We start from the raw sequence: 16279 nt of genomic DNA on the forward strand, positions 1-16279 counted from the left end.
TCAGATTTTGTGTTTTTATTTTGGCCTGTAAGCATCAAAAGGTGAACATTTTGCAAGAGGGATTTGACATCCTATACCCACTATCGATCTGATGAGCATAACATCCCTAAAAAGCTGCTCCATGTTACGTTGGTTTGTTGCAGTGAATAAGGCATTCATAGATATGACAGAACACTGCTCATCTGTGTGTCAATGTGTAAACTTTCATTTCACAAAAAAATTATAATTGAACAATGGTTATTGTGTTTATACATCTCAACTATTGCAAAAAATATGCATTTTGTAAACTTTCAGAATGTTAGTGTTTATGAAATCACCCAGCTTGAGTTCTCTGAATTGCTAAAAGCATAACGCCCCATTTTAATTCAATCATCATGATAGGTAATTTTTCACATTTTAACAGAGATCTGCCACATGAAAGGGGAGCTTCTTTTTGCATATTGCACTGTGGTCCTACCACAGTGCCATTCTTGTTAAGAGTCAAGTTTTTCCCATGAATGTAGAAACCTAACATTTGATGTATAGTATAAAGACAAAGTTGCTAATAAATGAATCCAGTATGAAATGGTAATTTACAATGAAACATCTCCCAGCCATTGAATTGTAAACACTGTCAGATAAAAGCACCATATCGATGTCTTAGTATTTAAGGTTTTCTGAAATGGTTAAATAGAAAAAAAATACTAATAAAATAACTAATAAAAAAAAACGGAAGTCACTCTTTAAAATTCAGAATAAATTAAAATAACATCTTATGAAATTCTTAAAATTGGGGAGGGAGAAATCATAACTTAAAATCTGCTTGCAACTGTCATATCGCCCACTGACATTGCTAAGTACACAAAGTGCAAGTTACCAGCATGTAAGGATTTACCTCAAAGGCAGTAGTAAAATCAACTCAGCTATGAGGAAGATGAAACCAGAGACAGATTATTTTCCACCTAACAAACCTTCATCAGCCAAAGAAGGATGAATGTGGGAAGACAATTCTGCCAGATTCAAATCTAACCGCTAATCTAAGCCAAAGGGTTCCCTGACACTAAAAACTAACAACCTACTGCTCCACGCCCTAAAAACGTCTAGTAATGCCACAACAGATTAATCAACACGCAGTGTGTCAATGGGTAGAACTGCTTCTTTTAGCTTGCTCTTCTGCGACCCTTCAGACGTGAAGTGGGAATGTTGAGTTCAGGATCCTGGAGGTGGCTGCTCTGGCGTTCCCTCTTTTATTGGACCAAGGAAGGAGTCAGGAACACGTTTGGCGTACTCCACAAGCTCGTAGGACTCCCGGATATCTGGGAGGCCAAACCAGAAGACGATCCAGCTGCCGTTGACGAAGCTTCCGTCGCAATGCTTAAAGTACCTACGGGGGGGGGGGGGGGGGGCAAGCATTAAACAGCTTGTACACAACAGTTTTTCGGTTCAGGTGCACCCCCAGACGAGTATTTCAGAAAAAAGTATTTCGGTTCCAGCAGGCTTCCAATATGGCTTTTGTAGCAGCAGTGATGTTATTTAAATTAATACCTGGGCTAAACTGTGAGGCAATAGTTTGTTTAGTGAAAGCGAATGGACATGTACAGTTTGAGAAAGTGGCCAGATAAATGACTGAATGTAGAAAAATGAATCAATTTAATAAAAAAATGTAATTATTCTGAATGGTCTTAAGAATGTATTCATGGTCCAATAATGTTCCCTTTGTAATGTACAGCATTCAAAGCTCCAATTTCAGTTGGATTTTCTGCAAAGTTCAGATTTGTCAAATGTTTTATTAGAACATGTGTTGATTAGATTTATGTACAGTGGATATAAAAAGTCTACACACCCCTGTGAAAATGCCAGGTTCTTGTGATCATGTCAGAACTTTTTCTACTTTTAATATCACCTGTAATGTGAACAATTCATTGAAAAACAAACTGGAATCTTCGAGGGGGAAAAATGAAGAATAAAAACCTTACAATAACCTGGTTGCATAAGTGTGCACACCCTCTTATAACTGGGAATGCGGCTGTGTTCAGAATTAACCAATCACATTCAAACTCATGTTAAATAGAAGTCATTACACACCTGCCATCATTTAAAGTCACTGATTAATCACAAATAAAGTCCAGCTGTTCTAGTAGGATTTTTCTCAGAGCAAAAGCCATGGTCCACAGAGAGCTTCCAAAGCATCAGAGGGATCTCATTGTTGAAAGATATCAGTCAGGAGAAGGGTACAAAATCATTTCCAAAGCATTAGATATACCATGGAACACAGTGAAGAGTCATCATCAAGTGGAAAAACTATGGCACAATAGAGACATTACCAAGAACTGGACGTCCCTCAGAAATTTATGAAAGATGAGAAGAAAACTGGTCAAGGAGGCTTCCAACATTAAAGGAACTGCCAGAATTTCTGGCAAGTACTGGCTGTGTACTACATGTGACAACAATATCCAAGCCCGGCTGAAGTTGGCAAAAACAAAAATCAAGTCCCCCAAAAGCACTTGGGAAAATGTGTTATGGTCTGATGAAACCAAGGTTGAACTTTTTGGCCATAATTCCAAAAGGTATGTTTGGTGCAAAAACAGCACTGGACATCACCCAAAGAACACCATACCCACAGTGAAGCATGATGGTGGCAGCATCTGACAGATTTAGAGCGCTTTTGCAAAGAGTGGGCAAATATTGCCATGTCAAGATGTGCCATGCTAATAGACTCCTACCCAAAAAGACAGTGCTGTAATAAAATGAAAAGATGCTTCAACAAAGTATTAGTTTAAGGGTGTGCACACATGCATCCAGGTTACTTTGAGTTTTTTACATTTCCCCCCTCAAAGATTTCAGTTTGTTTTTCAATTGAATTGTTCGCGTTGTAGGTCACATTAAAGGTGGAAAAAGTTCTGACATGATTTATCTTTATTTAATTATTTTACATCACAAGAACCTGGCATTTTAACAGAGGTGTGTAGACTTTTTATATCCACTGTACATATGGGAGGAAGTAGAACTTGTTGGGTTAATAAACAGCTGAGTGGAAAACCAGACAAGTCCATATGTCTCGTGTCGCCAACACAGTCGTGTTCCTCTTACCAGGGGTTGATGTGGTTGGTGGCGCGCGACCTCCAGAAGAGCTTGCCTAGGTCCTGCTTGATACACTCCCACAGGATCTGACTGGTGCCTTGGCCCTGCTTACTGCCACTCACGACAAACTTGTCCAGGTAGGGCGTGGCGCTGCTCACTGCCTCCCTGGTGATGATGGCAGCCGCACTGTACCTGCGGGAGATAACGTGCTGCGGTGTCTCCACTCGAGTGCTTGCAGAGCCCACCCTGCATCATTCCCACTCTGTGCGTACCCATGTATCAAAAGGGAATAAGGAAGGAAGTGTGTGTATGTATTACCCTTCAGACAGATAGATGGAGTGGAGGCGTCCTTTCAGCGAATCAATGTAATCCTCCCTCAGGGTCTTCCCAAATGAGGTGTTGATCAGGGACAGTAGGCGGTCCAGGTCGATCCCATCCAGACTGCTATATCTGCACATGGAGAGTTCGGGGTTTTTTTTTTTTTTTCTAATATAATTTTAGTTCACACTCACCAAACCGGAACCTTGGATACATTTTTTCCACTGACGTCAAAAGCAAGATTGGAATCGGACAGAGAAGAGTGAAATACTCACCTGTGAATGGGGTCTCCGTTCTTGAACAGGGTGCCAGAACCTGACAAAAGAACAAGTGTTGAAAAATTCTCTCTCAAAGACAGCCATACTAATATTCGATGTGCAGGGTGGACTAGCTTGACAAGGGTACTACCCAAGGATTATTGCGCTGTGTCACACTGCATTTGGAAGTATGCAGACCCCTTCACTTTCTCCACATTGTGTTACATTACAGGCTTATTCTAAAACTGATTTGAGAAGCCCTGATCTAATCTGTTGGGTTAGTAAAGGATCAGCGCTGTGTAAATCTGCATTCCGCCCTTGTGTTGTACAATAAAGAAATGGAGCCACCTTCTGGTCAATAAATACATTTTAAAAACCATCCATTTTGGTATCTGCTGTGCTAAGGTCTCTTCTCAGAATACACATCACATGACCCTAAACCTGACCCCGGATTGGATTCAAGGTGTCACAGATACTCGTGGATGCCATGCACACGACACCAGCTGCTGGCGTGACCCACTAGGCTGGGTTCAGCAGTGTTCACAAGTTTAGGAAAGTTCCTAATTAAGAGCTAGCTTTCCAGTTAAATTACTTCAGAACTAATTGGCGATTAATGAAGTAAGAAGGCTGAACCAGTATCAATTAAAGTCACTAATTGCCTTCACCAGGCAATTTTAATTTAATGCAATCAATTATTTTGTGTTTTATATATCTAATTTATTTTGAACTTGCAGTTTTTATTTATTAACTTTGACAATACAGACTTGTTTTGATCAGTGACAAAAACTAATTAAATCTATTTTGATTTGATTTTGCAACACAATAACATGTGAAAAAGACAAAGAGGGGAAAATACTCTTGAGATCCAGTATTTATTGTTGTATAGCTACAGTAAAAAAGGACTTCGAATACCTGCAGTCTGCCGATACTATTGGCCAGGCTCAGCTCTGTCAGCAGAAGTTACATTTAAATGCTGACAAGAGAAAGTTTATTATTTTTTGTCTAAAACTACAGAACCTTCTAGGTATAGCCACTACGCAGGACAGGACAACAGTGTTTATCCATTGTAGGTAATGGAGTTTATTGGAGAGTGTCTCCCATTTAGGGCTGTAACTAACAACTATTATGATAATCATTCACCTGACAACTATTATTGTGATTTATTTAATTAAACATATTTCAGGATAAATGCAAGTGCTCGCCCCCCATCTTACTTAATGTTCTCTTTCAATCAACTTGATAGTAGTAATAACACAAATAAAGGGTTTTATGAAGTGCACGTTGCAGATGTTTTACGAAGCTGTTCAATTCTAAACTCCTTTTGTTAAATAACCAATAGAGTAAACAATGTAAAATAGTATGCTAAAATACCACTACTATGCTTTAACATTAAAATTCACATGCATGTACAGTAGGAGGAATAAGGAAAGGTAAGACAATTCAGAGAATCCTATAACAGACAGCTATTTTTTGTTTATAGCTGAAGTTGAGCCTGAAGTACACCGACAACAGCCTGTGCCGCCCATGTCCAATTTGACAAAATATATAAAAACTCCAGTTCTCTGCCCTCAACAACAGGTCTTTAAATATCATCTAATTGTATAATTGTAATACTATGATATACATTTGTTACATGTACATGTATACCTCAGGAAACTCATTACTGCTATCCCTGCATTTCAGTTGCACATGCCAACTTGCACCTTCAATTTGCCTTCACTGCACATTTAGAATTGCCATTTGTACTTGCATTTGCCTTCATTGCACATCTATACATCCCACTTGAACATACTTGACACACATTTTCTGCCCTCTCCTATTTGGATTTCTGGTTAGAAGTTAATTGCATTTCGTTTGCACTGTACTTGTTCAATGATAAAATGAATCTAATCAAATTAAATATACAGTGGACAATGACATTTTAATGCTATGAGCTCTTATTCTCACTGTACCTAATAATATGTACATGTTATGAGCTCTTATTCCCACTGTACCTTCCACACCTGCTTTATGTATAAGTAGAAACTTTAGTTGGAGTTTAAGGTTGTTGTAGTTAACATTTAAGCACACGTTATGTTGAAAATGTCCCTCTTAGAAGAGACTCAACCTACTGACAGAGAGTCAACCTGGATAGCTGAAAGTAAACACGGACATGTCCCTCACCCTTGTGGCTGAAAAGCTCAGTAAGTAGCGTTCTGGCAGATGTGATGACTGCAGAGGACTCGCAGGGCAGCTGGTTTAGGAGCTGGGCGATGGTGACCACCCGCCGGCGCTCCGCCAAGCTCAGCCACGGCGCGCCTGACAGGCCGGGAAGATCACCGGGTAGAGACACTAAGTCCAATGCCTGGCATATTGTGAAGAAAGTGGCACATCTTTTTATTATGTCAAAAAGTAACACTGGTGTAAGTAATAGCCAAGGATCCACAACAAGCATGACAATTAGTTAAATAAGATCTAATCTTGCTTCCACACCAATCTGGGGAAGTTTTGTTGGAACATTCCATCCAACTTGGCCTTCCTTAACCAATAAGAAAGTTGTGACTAATTCCTGCAAAAAAAACGCTTTGAATGGAGGGCTTAATAAGGGAAAAGGGTTAACTAAAAGTTAACCTTTAATGTGAAATGATAAATTACTTTCAAAGAACAGAATGTGCTCAGTTCCTTAATACATAGTGCCCATATCAGAAACATCTTCACTGAGGAGACTTATCCCACTGTACCAACCCCAAAGGGCCCCACTTAAAGTACCCGCACCTTGTGGCTCTCGCTGCAGAGGCCCCCATGGCTGTTCAGGAACATGACTTTGAGTGGCTGCAGGACCTTGGAGATGGCAGCCGTGACGTCAACAGAGTCCAGAGCCACAGAGCGGCCAGCGCTATCCCTCCCCACAGGGCACACCAGGGGGATGGCGCCGCAGTCCAGGCTCCACTGGAGAAGGCCTTTGTCCACCGCAATGGAGGACCCTGCACTGACAGTGAAAACGGGGGCCGTCGTTAGTCCAACCCCCGCAAAAGTCAGAAAGGCAAAGAGACGAGTGATTATTCAAGGGAATCGGTTTGGCACTGTGTGGAGGAGCTGACCTGCTGCCTTGGGGGGGGTCCTGAACCAGCAGCAAGGCCTCTGCACTGAAGAAAGGAATTACACTAGCTGAGTGGTGCTGTAGGACCTCTGTCAGGATCTGGCACTGCTGAACGATATCAGCCCTGGAGTTTGAAGTGGACCCGTCTGGTGCGTCATCAACCCTAGGCCGTGACAGCCCCATCACCACCACTGGCTTCATGTCCATCCGCTGCAGGAAAGAGAGTCCGAAGGCCAGACTCTGCACCATCTCTCGGCTCTCAAACACAGATTTGTCAACCTGACATAAAGATACATTTCAAATGAGTGTAAAGAAATGCTAGACATTGTAATTGCCCAGCCATGGCAAGAACTGCTGGGGCAAGATTTCATCATGTTTGATTGATTGTGTGACAATTAAATTATAATCAATCATATTTCTAAGTAATTTTTACATCACCAGTTGTCACAAACTAATTTTACAGATACTCAGCCTAAAACCGCAAAGAGCAAGTAATAACAAGAAATTAATGTACAGTGGCAAGGAAAACGTCTTTAAAAGGTTAGAAAACTATTACGTAACCTAGAGGAGCCGGGTTCGGGTGGCCATTCCTCTCCTGGCTGTGCCGGGTGAGATTAAAATAATGCGAATTCGACCTGTTACGAAATTCTTCGGAATTGGTGAATCTGCAGTGCAGTGGTATACATTTTACCATCCCTTCCAACATGTAGTTTCGAAATTTCCAGACTGCATTTGACGAGCTACATTCCTAGTACAGACCATAAAGACGAGGTATGCTATCAACTTGACGAGACTAACAGCTGTGATTTTGCCCTCAGCAGTAGTTTCGCTTCCAACGTTTTTGTGTAGTACAGTATCCACTCCGCAGAAAGTTAAAATGCTGATTACAAAAAGGGAATCAGCATTTTAACTAAATAACTACAATACTAAACGAAATTACTAAATAACTACAACAGCTCTAAGCATTGTGATGTCCGTTGTTTATAAACCAGTGGCATGAGTGATTCTGCTATTCCCGACGATAGTTAATTCATTCCCTAGCACGCAGTTACCGTAGCATTAGCCTGACTAGCCACTTACCTCTAGAACTGCAAATGCCGGTGATTGCGCCAAGTTTGCTTTCTGAAATTGGGTCAACCAGTACCGAGCCTCTCGAGGGTCTCCGCCTATTTCATTAAGGAAAGCCTTCACATCCCGATAAATTAATGTGCGATTTGAAAGAACATGTCGATCAGAAGCAGAAAAAGAACTAGGAAACTCTTGCTGGGCCAAAGCCGGGGTTTTGCCTCCCTTGCCTGCCGCTTGTGAACTTCCCAAACGGCGTTGAATTTTTAACATCCGCTGGTGACTTGTGCTTGGGGCAAGCCCCGGTAAGGGGTTTGCAAAGTATTTGCCGGCCATGACCATAGCTCTGCAACTGGAGGTCCCACTGTTAACTTTAGCCATGTTTTCAGGTTCAGAAATATAGTTTGGTAGTGGAACTGCTTCTAGACCTCTTGTAATTCGTGTGTCACCAACATCCACTAGCTACAGGATTTTAACCCGCGGTGGACAGCGGAGGGAGGGTCTAATTCCTGGATACTCGTAAGGCGTGGCTACTGCCTCCCACGTGGTTGCCATGGAGACCACTCTTCTTCGCTGAGCAGACTAAACTCGGGAAGTTAAATTGCGTGGACCGAACCGAATGGAACCCTGACGACTTCCTTTTATTACCTGCCGATGCTTCAGGGTTCTGCATGTACATGCTTTGGTTAATTTGAGAACCGGGGTATGGAGTTAAATGTGTCTCAATATTCGTAAATATAACTAGAAAGTCCCTGCGTATATTAATCACAACTCACAAATAAAAATAGGATTTGTAAATGGGAAAAAATATTATTGCGTTTGGCATTGACTCCTGTGCCGCTTAGACCTTTTTCCAGATCAGGTAAAAAAATAAATATACAGTCAGGTCTGGAAATATTTGGACACTGACACTATTTTCAGAATTTTGGTTCTGTACGCCACCAATAGATTTGAAATGAAACAACTGAGATGCAATTGAAGTGCTGACTTTCAGCTTTAATTCAAGGGGTTGAACTAAATATCGTATGAAACGTTTAGGCATTGCAACCATTTTCAAACACAGTCCACTTATTTCAGGGGCTCAAATGTAATGGGACAAATCATAAATAAAATGTTAATTTGTAATACTTTGTCGAGAATCCTCTGCTGGCTATCACTGCTGGAAGTCTAGAACGCTGGGTTTCCACATTTGTGCAACTTTGCCTTTACTGCAGCTATCTTCAGTTGTTTGTTCGTGGGTCTTTCTACCTTGAGTTTTGTCTTCAGTAAGTGAAATGAATGCTCGATCAGGTTGAGATCAGGTGATTGACTTGGCCACTGCAGAATATTTCACTTCTTTGCCTTAAAAAACCTCCTGGGGTGCTTTCGCTGTATGTTTTGGGTCACTGTCCATCAGTTAATTGAAGTGCTGTCCAATCAGCTTCGCTGAATTTGGCTGAATCGGAGCAGACAAATTATCCCTATACACTTCAGAATTCATCCAGTTGCTTCTCTTTTGTCACATCATCAATAAACACTAGTGACCCAGTGCCATTGGAAGCCATGCAAGCCAACACTTTAATTAACTGTAACTTGTATATATTTCGGTAAACAACCAAAAAATAAATTGTGTCCAATTATTTATGGAACTAACTGTAGATGGGTTGTGTCCAGTGTCTTTAGGTAGAATACAGATCATGTCAATATATATAGGTGGGTTGTGTCCAGAGTCTTTAGGTAGAATACAGATCATTTCAGTATATATACACTCACCTTAAGGATTATTAGGAACACCTGTTCAATTTCTCATTAATGCAATTATCTAATCAACCAATCACATGGCAGTTGCTTCAATGCATTTAGGGGTGTGGTCCTGGTCAAGACAATCTCCTGAACTCCAAACTGAATGTCAGAATGGGAAAGAAAGGTGATTTAAGCAATTTTGAGCATGGCATGGTTGTTGGTGCCAGACGGGCCGGTCTGAGTATTTCACAATCTGCTCAGTTACTGGGATTTTCCCGCACAACCATTTCTAGGGTTTACAAAGAATGGTGTGAAAAAGGAAAAACACCAGTATGCGGCAGTCCTGTGGGCGAAAATGCCTTGTTGATGCTAGAGGTCAGAGGAGAATGGGCCGACTGATTCAAGCTGATAAGAGAGCAACTTTGACTCAAATAACCACTCGTTACAACCAAGGTATGCAGCAAAGCATTTGTGAAGCCACAACACGCACAACCTTGAGGCGGATGGGCTACAACAGCAGAAGACCCCACCGGGTACCACTCATCTCCACTACAAATAGGAAAAAGAGGCTACAATTTGCACGAGCTCACCAAAATTGGACAGTTGAAGACTGGAAGAATGTTGCCTGGTCTGATGAGTCTCGATTTCTGTTGAGACATTCAGATGGTAGAGTCAGAATTTGGCATAAACAGAATGAGAACATGGATCCATCATGCCTTGTTACAACTGTGCAGGCTGGTGGTGGTGGTGTAATGGTGTGGGGGATGTTTTCTTGGCACACTTTAGGCCCCTTAGTGCCAATTGGGCATCGTTTAAATGCCACGGCCTACCTGAGCATTGTTTCTGACCATGTCCATCCCTTTATGACCACCATGTACCCATCCTCTGATGGCTACTTCCAGCAGGATAATGGACCATGTCACAAAGCTCAAATCATTTCAAATTGGTTTCTTGAACATGACAATGAGTTCACTGTACTGAAATGGCCCCCACAGTCACCAGATCTCAACCCAATAGAGCATCTTTGGGATGTGGTGGAACGGGAGCTTCGTGCCCTTGCTGTGCATCCCACAAATCTCCATCAACTGCAAGATGCTATCCTTTCAATATGGGCCAACATTTCTAAAGAATTCTTTCAGCACCTTGTTGAATCAATGCCACGTAGAATTAAGGCAGTTCTGAAGGCAAAAGGGGGTCAAACACAGTATTAGTATGGTGTTCCTAATAATCCTTTAGGTGAGTGTATATAGGGGGGTTGTGTCCAGAGTCTTTAGGTAGAATGCAGATCAACTGCACAACCAGGCACAGCAGTCAGAATAGTTTACAGTTGATGTATTTCTGAAAGTCCAGTCAGTTGATGCAGCAGTGAAACGTCTCAGCTTTGGCTGTACTCTTATTCAGCTTCCCTCATTGTCACATCATGTACAAAAACATGATCAAGTACAGTGTCACAAATGTCTTATTGCTCAGCCCCTGCCTCGTCCACCTCCCCTTATTCTTCATCTGCCTCTCTCTGTGATGTTGTCATCCATTCTTCCAAAACACCTGTGATCTTACCTGTTGCTCTATTTATTCATACCATCATCTAGATTGCTTACAGGGGGGAGAACAATTATTTGATACACTGCCAGTTTTGCAGGTTTTCCCACTTACAAAGCATGTAGTCTGTATAGGTACTCTTAAACTGTGAGTGACGGAATCTAAAACAAAAATCCAGAAAATCACATTGTATGATTTTTAAGTAATTAATTTGCATTTTATTGCATGACATAAGTATTTGATACATCAGAAAAGCAGAACTTAATATTTGGTACAGAAAACTTTGTTTGCAATTACAGAGATCATATGTTTCCTGTAGTTCTTGACCAGGTTTTCACACACTGCAGCAGGGATTTTGGCCCACTCCTCCATACAGACCTTCTCCAGATCCTTCAGGTTTCGGGGCTGTCGCTGGGCAATACAGACTTTCAGCTCCCTCCAAAGATTTTCTATTGGGTTCAGGTCTGGAGACTGGCTAGGCCACTCCAGGACCTTGAGATGCTTCTTACGGAGCCACTCCTTAGTTGCCCTGGCTGTGTGTTTCGGGTCGTTGTCATGCTGGAAGACCCAGCCACGACCCCTCTTCAATGCTCTTACTGAGGGAAGGAGGTTGTTGGCCAAGATCTTGCGATACATGGCCCCATCCATCCTCCACTCAATACGATGCAGTCGTCCCCTTTCCAGATAAGCATCCCCAAAGAATGATGTTCCCACCTCCATGCTTCACGGTTAGGATGGTGTTCTTGGGGTTGTACTCACCCTTTTTTTTCCTCCACAGCGAGTGGAGTTTAGACCAAAAAGCTATATTTTTGTCTCATCAGACCACATGACCTTCTCCCATTCCTCCTCCGGATCATCCAGATGGTCATTGGCAAACTTCAGACGGGCCTGGACATGCGCTGACTTGAGCAGGGGGACCTTGTGTGCACTGCAGGATTTCAATCCATGACGGCGTAGTGTGTTACTATTGGTTTTCTTTGAGACTATGGTCCCAGCTCTCTTCAGGTCATTGACCAGGTCCTGTGGTGTAGTTCTGGGCTGATCCCTCACCTTCCTCGTGATCATTGATGCCCCACGAGGTGAGATCTTGCATGGAGCGCCAGACCGAGGGAGATTGACCGTCATCTTGAACGTCTTCCATTTTCTAATAATTGCACCAACATTTGTTGCCTTCTTACCAAGCTGCTTGCCTATTGTCCTGTAGCCCATCCCAGCCTTGAGCAGGTCTACAATTTTATCCCTGATGTCAAAACACAGCTCTCTGGTCTTGGCCATTGTGGAGAGGTTGGAGTCTGTTTGATTGTGTGGAAAGGTGTCTTTTATACAGGTAATGACTGGAGAACAGGAGGGCTTTTTTTTGTTCATAGGACCAGTTTTAGTGTGTATTGCAGTGCACAGTGCTTTATACACACCACTGTCTTTATATACTGCTGTTGGTTGGGATTCCTTGCAATCCAGGAGGGCAATACACTTTTTACTGTTTGTTTATAAGGCCGTCCTGCAGAAACCTCCAAATGATCTTACCTCCAAAATTATACTGACAAAGAGCTCTTAGACACGATCGCAAGATTGGATAGTTCTCGAAGGTACCCCGGGCCAAGTCTATGATAGGTACAACGTCCTTCTCCTTCTGTTCCCCTCAAACCTGGAATGACCTGCAGGATGACCTTTGGCTGAAGGACACCGTGTCCATGGCACATTTTAAAGTGTCTGACTGAATCTTTTCTTATTCATGTTTTTATTGTTCGTTGTTGTAATACAGGGCAACTGTAAATGAGACCTCGGTCTCAATAAATAATTTTTTTTAAAAACAAGCAACCGCATATGGACTCCTATGCGGGTTTCCAAAGTGATAACAGGCGCTCGTATGTGTTGATATTGTAATAGCATCAATTGCAACTACAGTAGCTATTCTTTATGTAATTACATGTAATTATGTACAGGGGCTAGTCTGGTACCATTTTCTAGGTTTCATCATGATGTATTTTTGAGAGAACGGGTACTGAATAAAGCGTACCAGGGCACATGTGGGGTAAAACATGTGAGTCACCTCAAAGTGAAGAGGTGGTCGTGGCATTCCAAATGAATAACAGTTTGATGTTTAAGTACGTGGGCAAGAGGACTAATGTTATACTTTGTATTGTTCATAGAAACCGTACATTTGTAGTATATAGTCTGTCAAAATTGATAATACTATGAAGTAATATCAATCTGAATATTAAAAGTATTACAACAGCACAAAGACAGAGGAGTTGTTTTCAATATTTTTTTTATAAATAACAGTGAAAAAAGGTTGTGGTTCAGAGGATGTCTCAGTTTTAAACGTGTGTACTGTATAAATCCATTGGATTTGTGTGTGATTTGAGGAAGGCTATGTTGTAAATGAGTGTATATTCGTTAATTTGGTTTGTGTGTTTGAGGTCGGAGGCAGTCTAATCTGTGTCCATCAATTCATTTGGTTTATGTGTCAGACTCTAACTGCTCCTTGTGACAGTATTTTCTGAAAACCTCCACTCTCTTTTAAAATGATGTCTTTTAATTTCAACCAACCACAGAACCAGTCCCCACAGGTTTTTGGGCTGACCATATTCAAACTGACTGATATTATCTATGGATGATGTGATACAGAATACAGTGGAACTTACAGATGGGATGAGAAGTTCCTTCATTCGGTCAGCACTAGCTTTCTCAATACGAAGCTCCAGAGTGGTCTTGTCTGTTGATGACAACATACAGTAGAATATTACAAATGGAAATTAACTTATTGAACTTCAGCTGACTGTTGCCTAGCCATGTGATTGACAATGGATATTGTGGTACAGTTGTTAATGAAAGAACATTGTGCTGTGTGTTATTTTCATTAGACTAGGCCTGGTTATTAATGTAACACACCAACAGTAACAGTGTTATTCTACCTGCATCATCTGGGAAGCTGGTATCTCTTTTGACCGGGACATTAATGCAGTACGTCCGGTTGTCCCCCTCCTTAATGTCCTTGGAGAAGGTCAAGGTAGGCCTCAGATGAGCCATAATCTCCCCAACCATGAGGTCACTGACCAGCAGAGACAGCTTGTCTGGGTGCAGCTGGGCTTTCATTTCTCTATGTTCCCTGACGATATTCAAGTATTTCATCCCAAAAGATTGACTGCAGTTCATAACAAAGCGTTTCATCATCTTTGGATCCTCCTCAAGTTTGTTCAGTGTGGATTTGAACACTATGGTCCTTGTACTTAAGTGCCTCATTCTGAATTTTTATGTGGATGTGATCAACCATATCATTGCAAAGACCGACGTCATGCGACACATATTTCCAGGTCAAGAATGCATCATTAAAGATGCTCCTGACTAGTACCAGAGTGTCACGGTGCGGTGAGGATCGGTGCCACTGTCCCGTACACCTCCAGTTCCCATCACTCCACAAACACATCCCGGACTTGTCTTCGTGTCACGTCTTCAGCTACTCACACCAGGTCCCAATCATCTCGTTAGTATGTGTTTAAATGTTTCCCCTCTGCTCCCCACATTTGTCGATTGTTGTTGTTTGCTGTCAGTATGCTACATGTAACTGGTGAGTGGTTTGCTGTTTACAGATTCAGCCCCTTTGAGTTTGTTTTTTGTATGCTCGGTGTTAGTTTTTTCATTAAATACAACTACATCGAGTATATTCGCCTGCGCCTGGTTCCTCCACTACCGCCACACGTTACAGAGGAACAATAGTAATCTTTGGTTTGTTTCTCTCTGCCTCCCTCAGAGCCTGGTCAAACGAGTTACCACTAGCCTCATCTGAGTTATCTGTCATAACCTCTTTTTGCACTTTGACCATGACTGGCACATACCTAGGGGTTGATTTGCAGTCAGTGAAGTCTGTTGTGGTGGATTGGAATACGTCGGTTAGTGGAAACTGGTCTAAAAAGGCAGCCTGGCTGACATTAAGAGCCAGAGGGTTGTTAGGGACCGTGTTATCTCCTCCTCGTCATCGTCGTCCCCAAAGAAGTATTTAGGATGGATCCACACTGTGACACTTTTGGAGGAGAGAGGCGGAGTAACACGCTGGATGTACTCAAACTTATCGAGGCTAGTCAGAGGTGGAAAAGCTTTCTGGAAAAGTGGCGGTTTCCCGACCCGGGACCCATAATGATGGTAGATAGTCTTTTTCAGGTCCTCGGGTAGAGTTACTGCTAACAGCTTTGTCTCCAGAGCCTCTTCATAGCTCTTGGCTATTGGACGCTGTGGGCCGGGGACATGAAGTGGATGGGTTAAAGTGATGCCCTTGTATACAATCAAGATTCCCTCACAGATGGCCTGGGGTATGGTGGAAATAACCAGCGGATCCTTATTAGCAACCAAGTTTGTTGTGCCGAACCTTTGGACCAAGGCACTCTGCATGTGGAATACCGTCTGTCTCATATTGCAGATGGGGGCACACAGCTGTTCATCCACAGAAACACCTGGTATCTTCCTCAAGATGTTAAATGCAACTGAGGCCATTTTAACTGCCAGTAAGAGCAGAGCCTGCTGGTTGAGCTCCTTGGAGCCAGGTCTGTTCTTGGGTGAAGTTGAAGCATAAACTTTACCACAAAGTCACCTAATAATTCTCCGCTGATGAAATTTAGCTGGTAGAGGACAGATGTTCAGCATATGCTGGCTAATGTCTCTCCTCTTGTTTGACAGCGTGAACGTCAGGTACTCTTTTAGCAATGGACAGACCAACAAGATGAACAATGTACCAGGTCAAACTCTGTGAGCCTATACCCAGTTCTCCCAACAGTGGTTTGGAGCCTAGCACCTGATCCAGGTCATTGATGACAGCCTTGGTCACTTCATAGGAATCAATGCACTGGAAGTTAGACAGCTCCTCCTCCATGACTTGAACCCAGGGAATAGACCACAGAAGAGCTGGGGTGTCGTCCACGATAGCTGCTGTCTCCAAATAGACCAACCAGCCTTTCAGGAGGAAGTCTAAGTGAGACAGTACCTGAGTGACAATGTGCTTGGTGGTGGAACCAAGTACCACAAGCTGCTTTGGCATGACCGTAGTCTTCATTCTGGAGGTCACCATGGCCTCAATGTCTCTGAGGGCCTTTTGGATCCTTGGAGAAATGCTCAGGTCAAGAACGTCAACCGTCTTCTCCTTAATGTGGAAGAAAAAAGGCTTGGTAATGTTAGCTCTGTTTACCTCTCAAAGGATTTTACTATACTTTAAAGCACTCTATCATACATCTTGTATAGCATGCTTTAA

General features: G+C 42.3%; 1 protein-coding gene and 1 long non-coding RNA gene across 3 annotated transcripts in view; one reads left to right on the top strand and one right to left on the bottom strand.

Moving 5' to 3' along the window:
* nags (N-acetylglutamate synthase) overlaps positions 1 to 16279 on the bottom strand; it is a 16432-nt gene continuing 153 nt past the window's right edge. Inside the window, exons 2-10 of one of the 2 annotated variants that reach the window (XM_010863888.3) lie at positions 13956 to 16171; positions 13686 to 13756; positions 6716 to 6993; positions 6390 to 6603; positions 5799 to 5979; positions 3654 to 3693; positions 3379 to 3510; positions 3070 to 3252; positions 1 to 1363 (exon numbers count right to left, since the gene is read on the bottom strand). In XM_010863888.3, the coding sequence (XP_010862190.2) occupies positions 1189 to 1363; positions 3070 to 3252; positions 3379 to 3510; positions 3654 to 3693; positions 5799 to 5979; positions 6390 to 6603; positions 6716 to 6993; positions 13686 to 13756; positions 13956 to 14283 (1602 nt within the window). In that variant the 5' untranslated portion in view covers positions 14284 to 16171 and the 3' untranslated portion in view covers positions 1 to 1188. Of the gene's footprint in view, positions 1364 to 3069; positions 3253 to 3378; positions 3511 to 3653; positions 3694 to 5798; positions 5980 to 6389; positions 6604 to 6715; positions 6994 to 7794; positions 8676 to 13685; positions 13757 to 13955; positions 16172 to 16279 lie in introns of those variants that run through there. The other variant, XM_010863887.5, reaches the window with a different exon arrangement.
* LOC109616353 overlaps positions 7310 to 16279 on the top strand; it is a 23580-nt gene continuing 14610 nt past the window's right edge. Inside the window, exon 1 of the long non-coding RNA XR_004576404.1 lies at positions 7310 to 7485. This is a non-coding gene — a long non-coding RNA (uncharacterized LOC109616353). The remainder of the gene's footprint in view (positions 7486 to 16279) is intronic.

Source organism: Esox lucius, chromosome 11 (assembly GCF_011004845.1).
Source record: "Esox lucius isolate fEsoLuc1 chromosome 11, fEsoLuc1.pri, whole genome shotgun sequence".
Classification (NCBI taxonomy): Eukaryota; Metazoa; Chordata; class Actinopteri; order Esociformes; family Esocidae; genus Esox; species Esox lucius.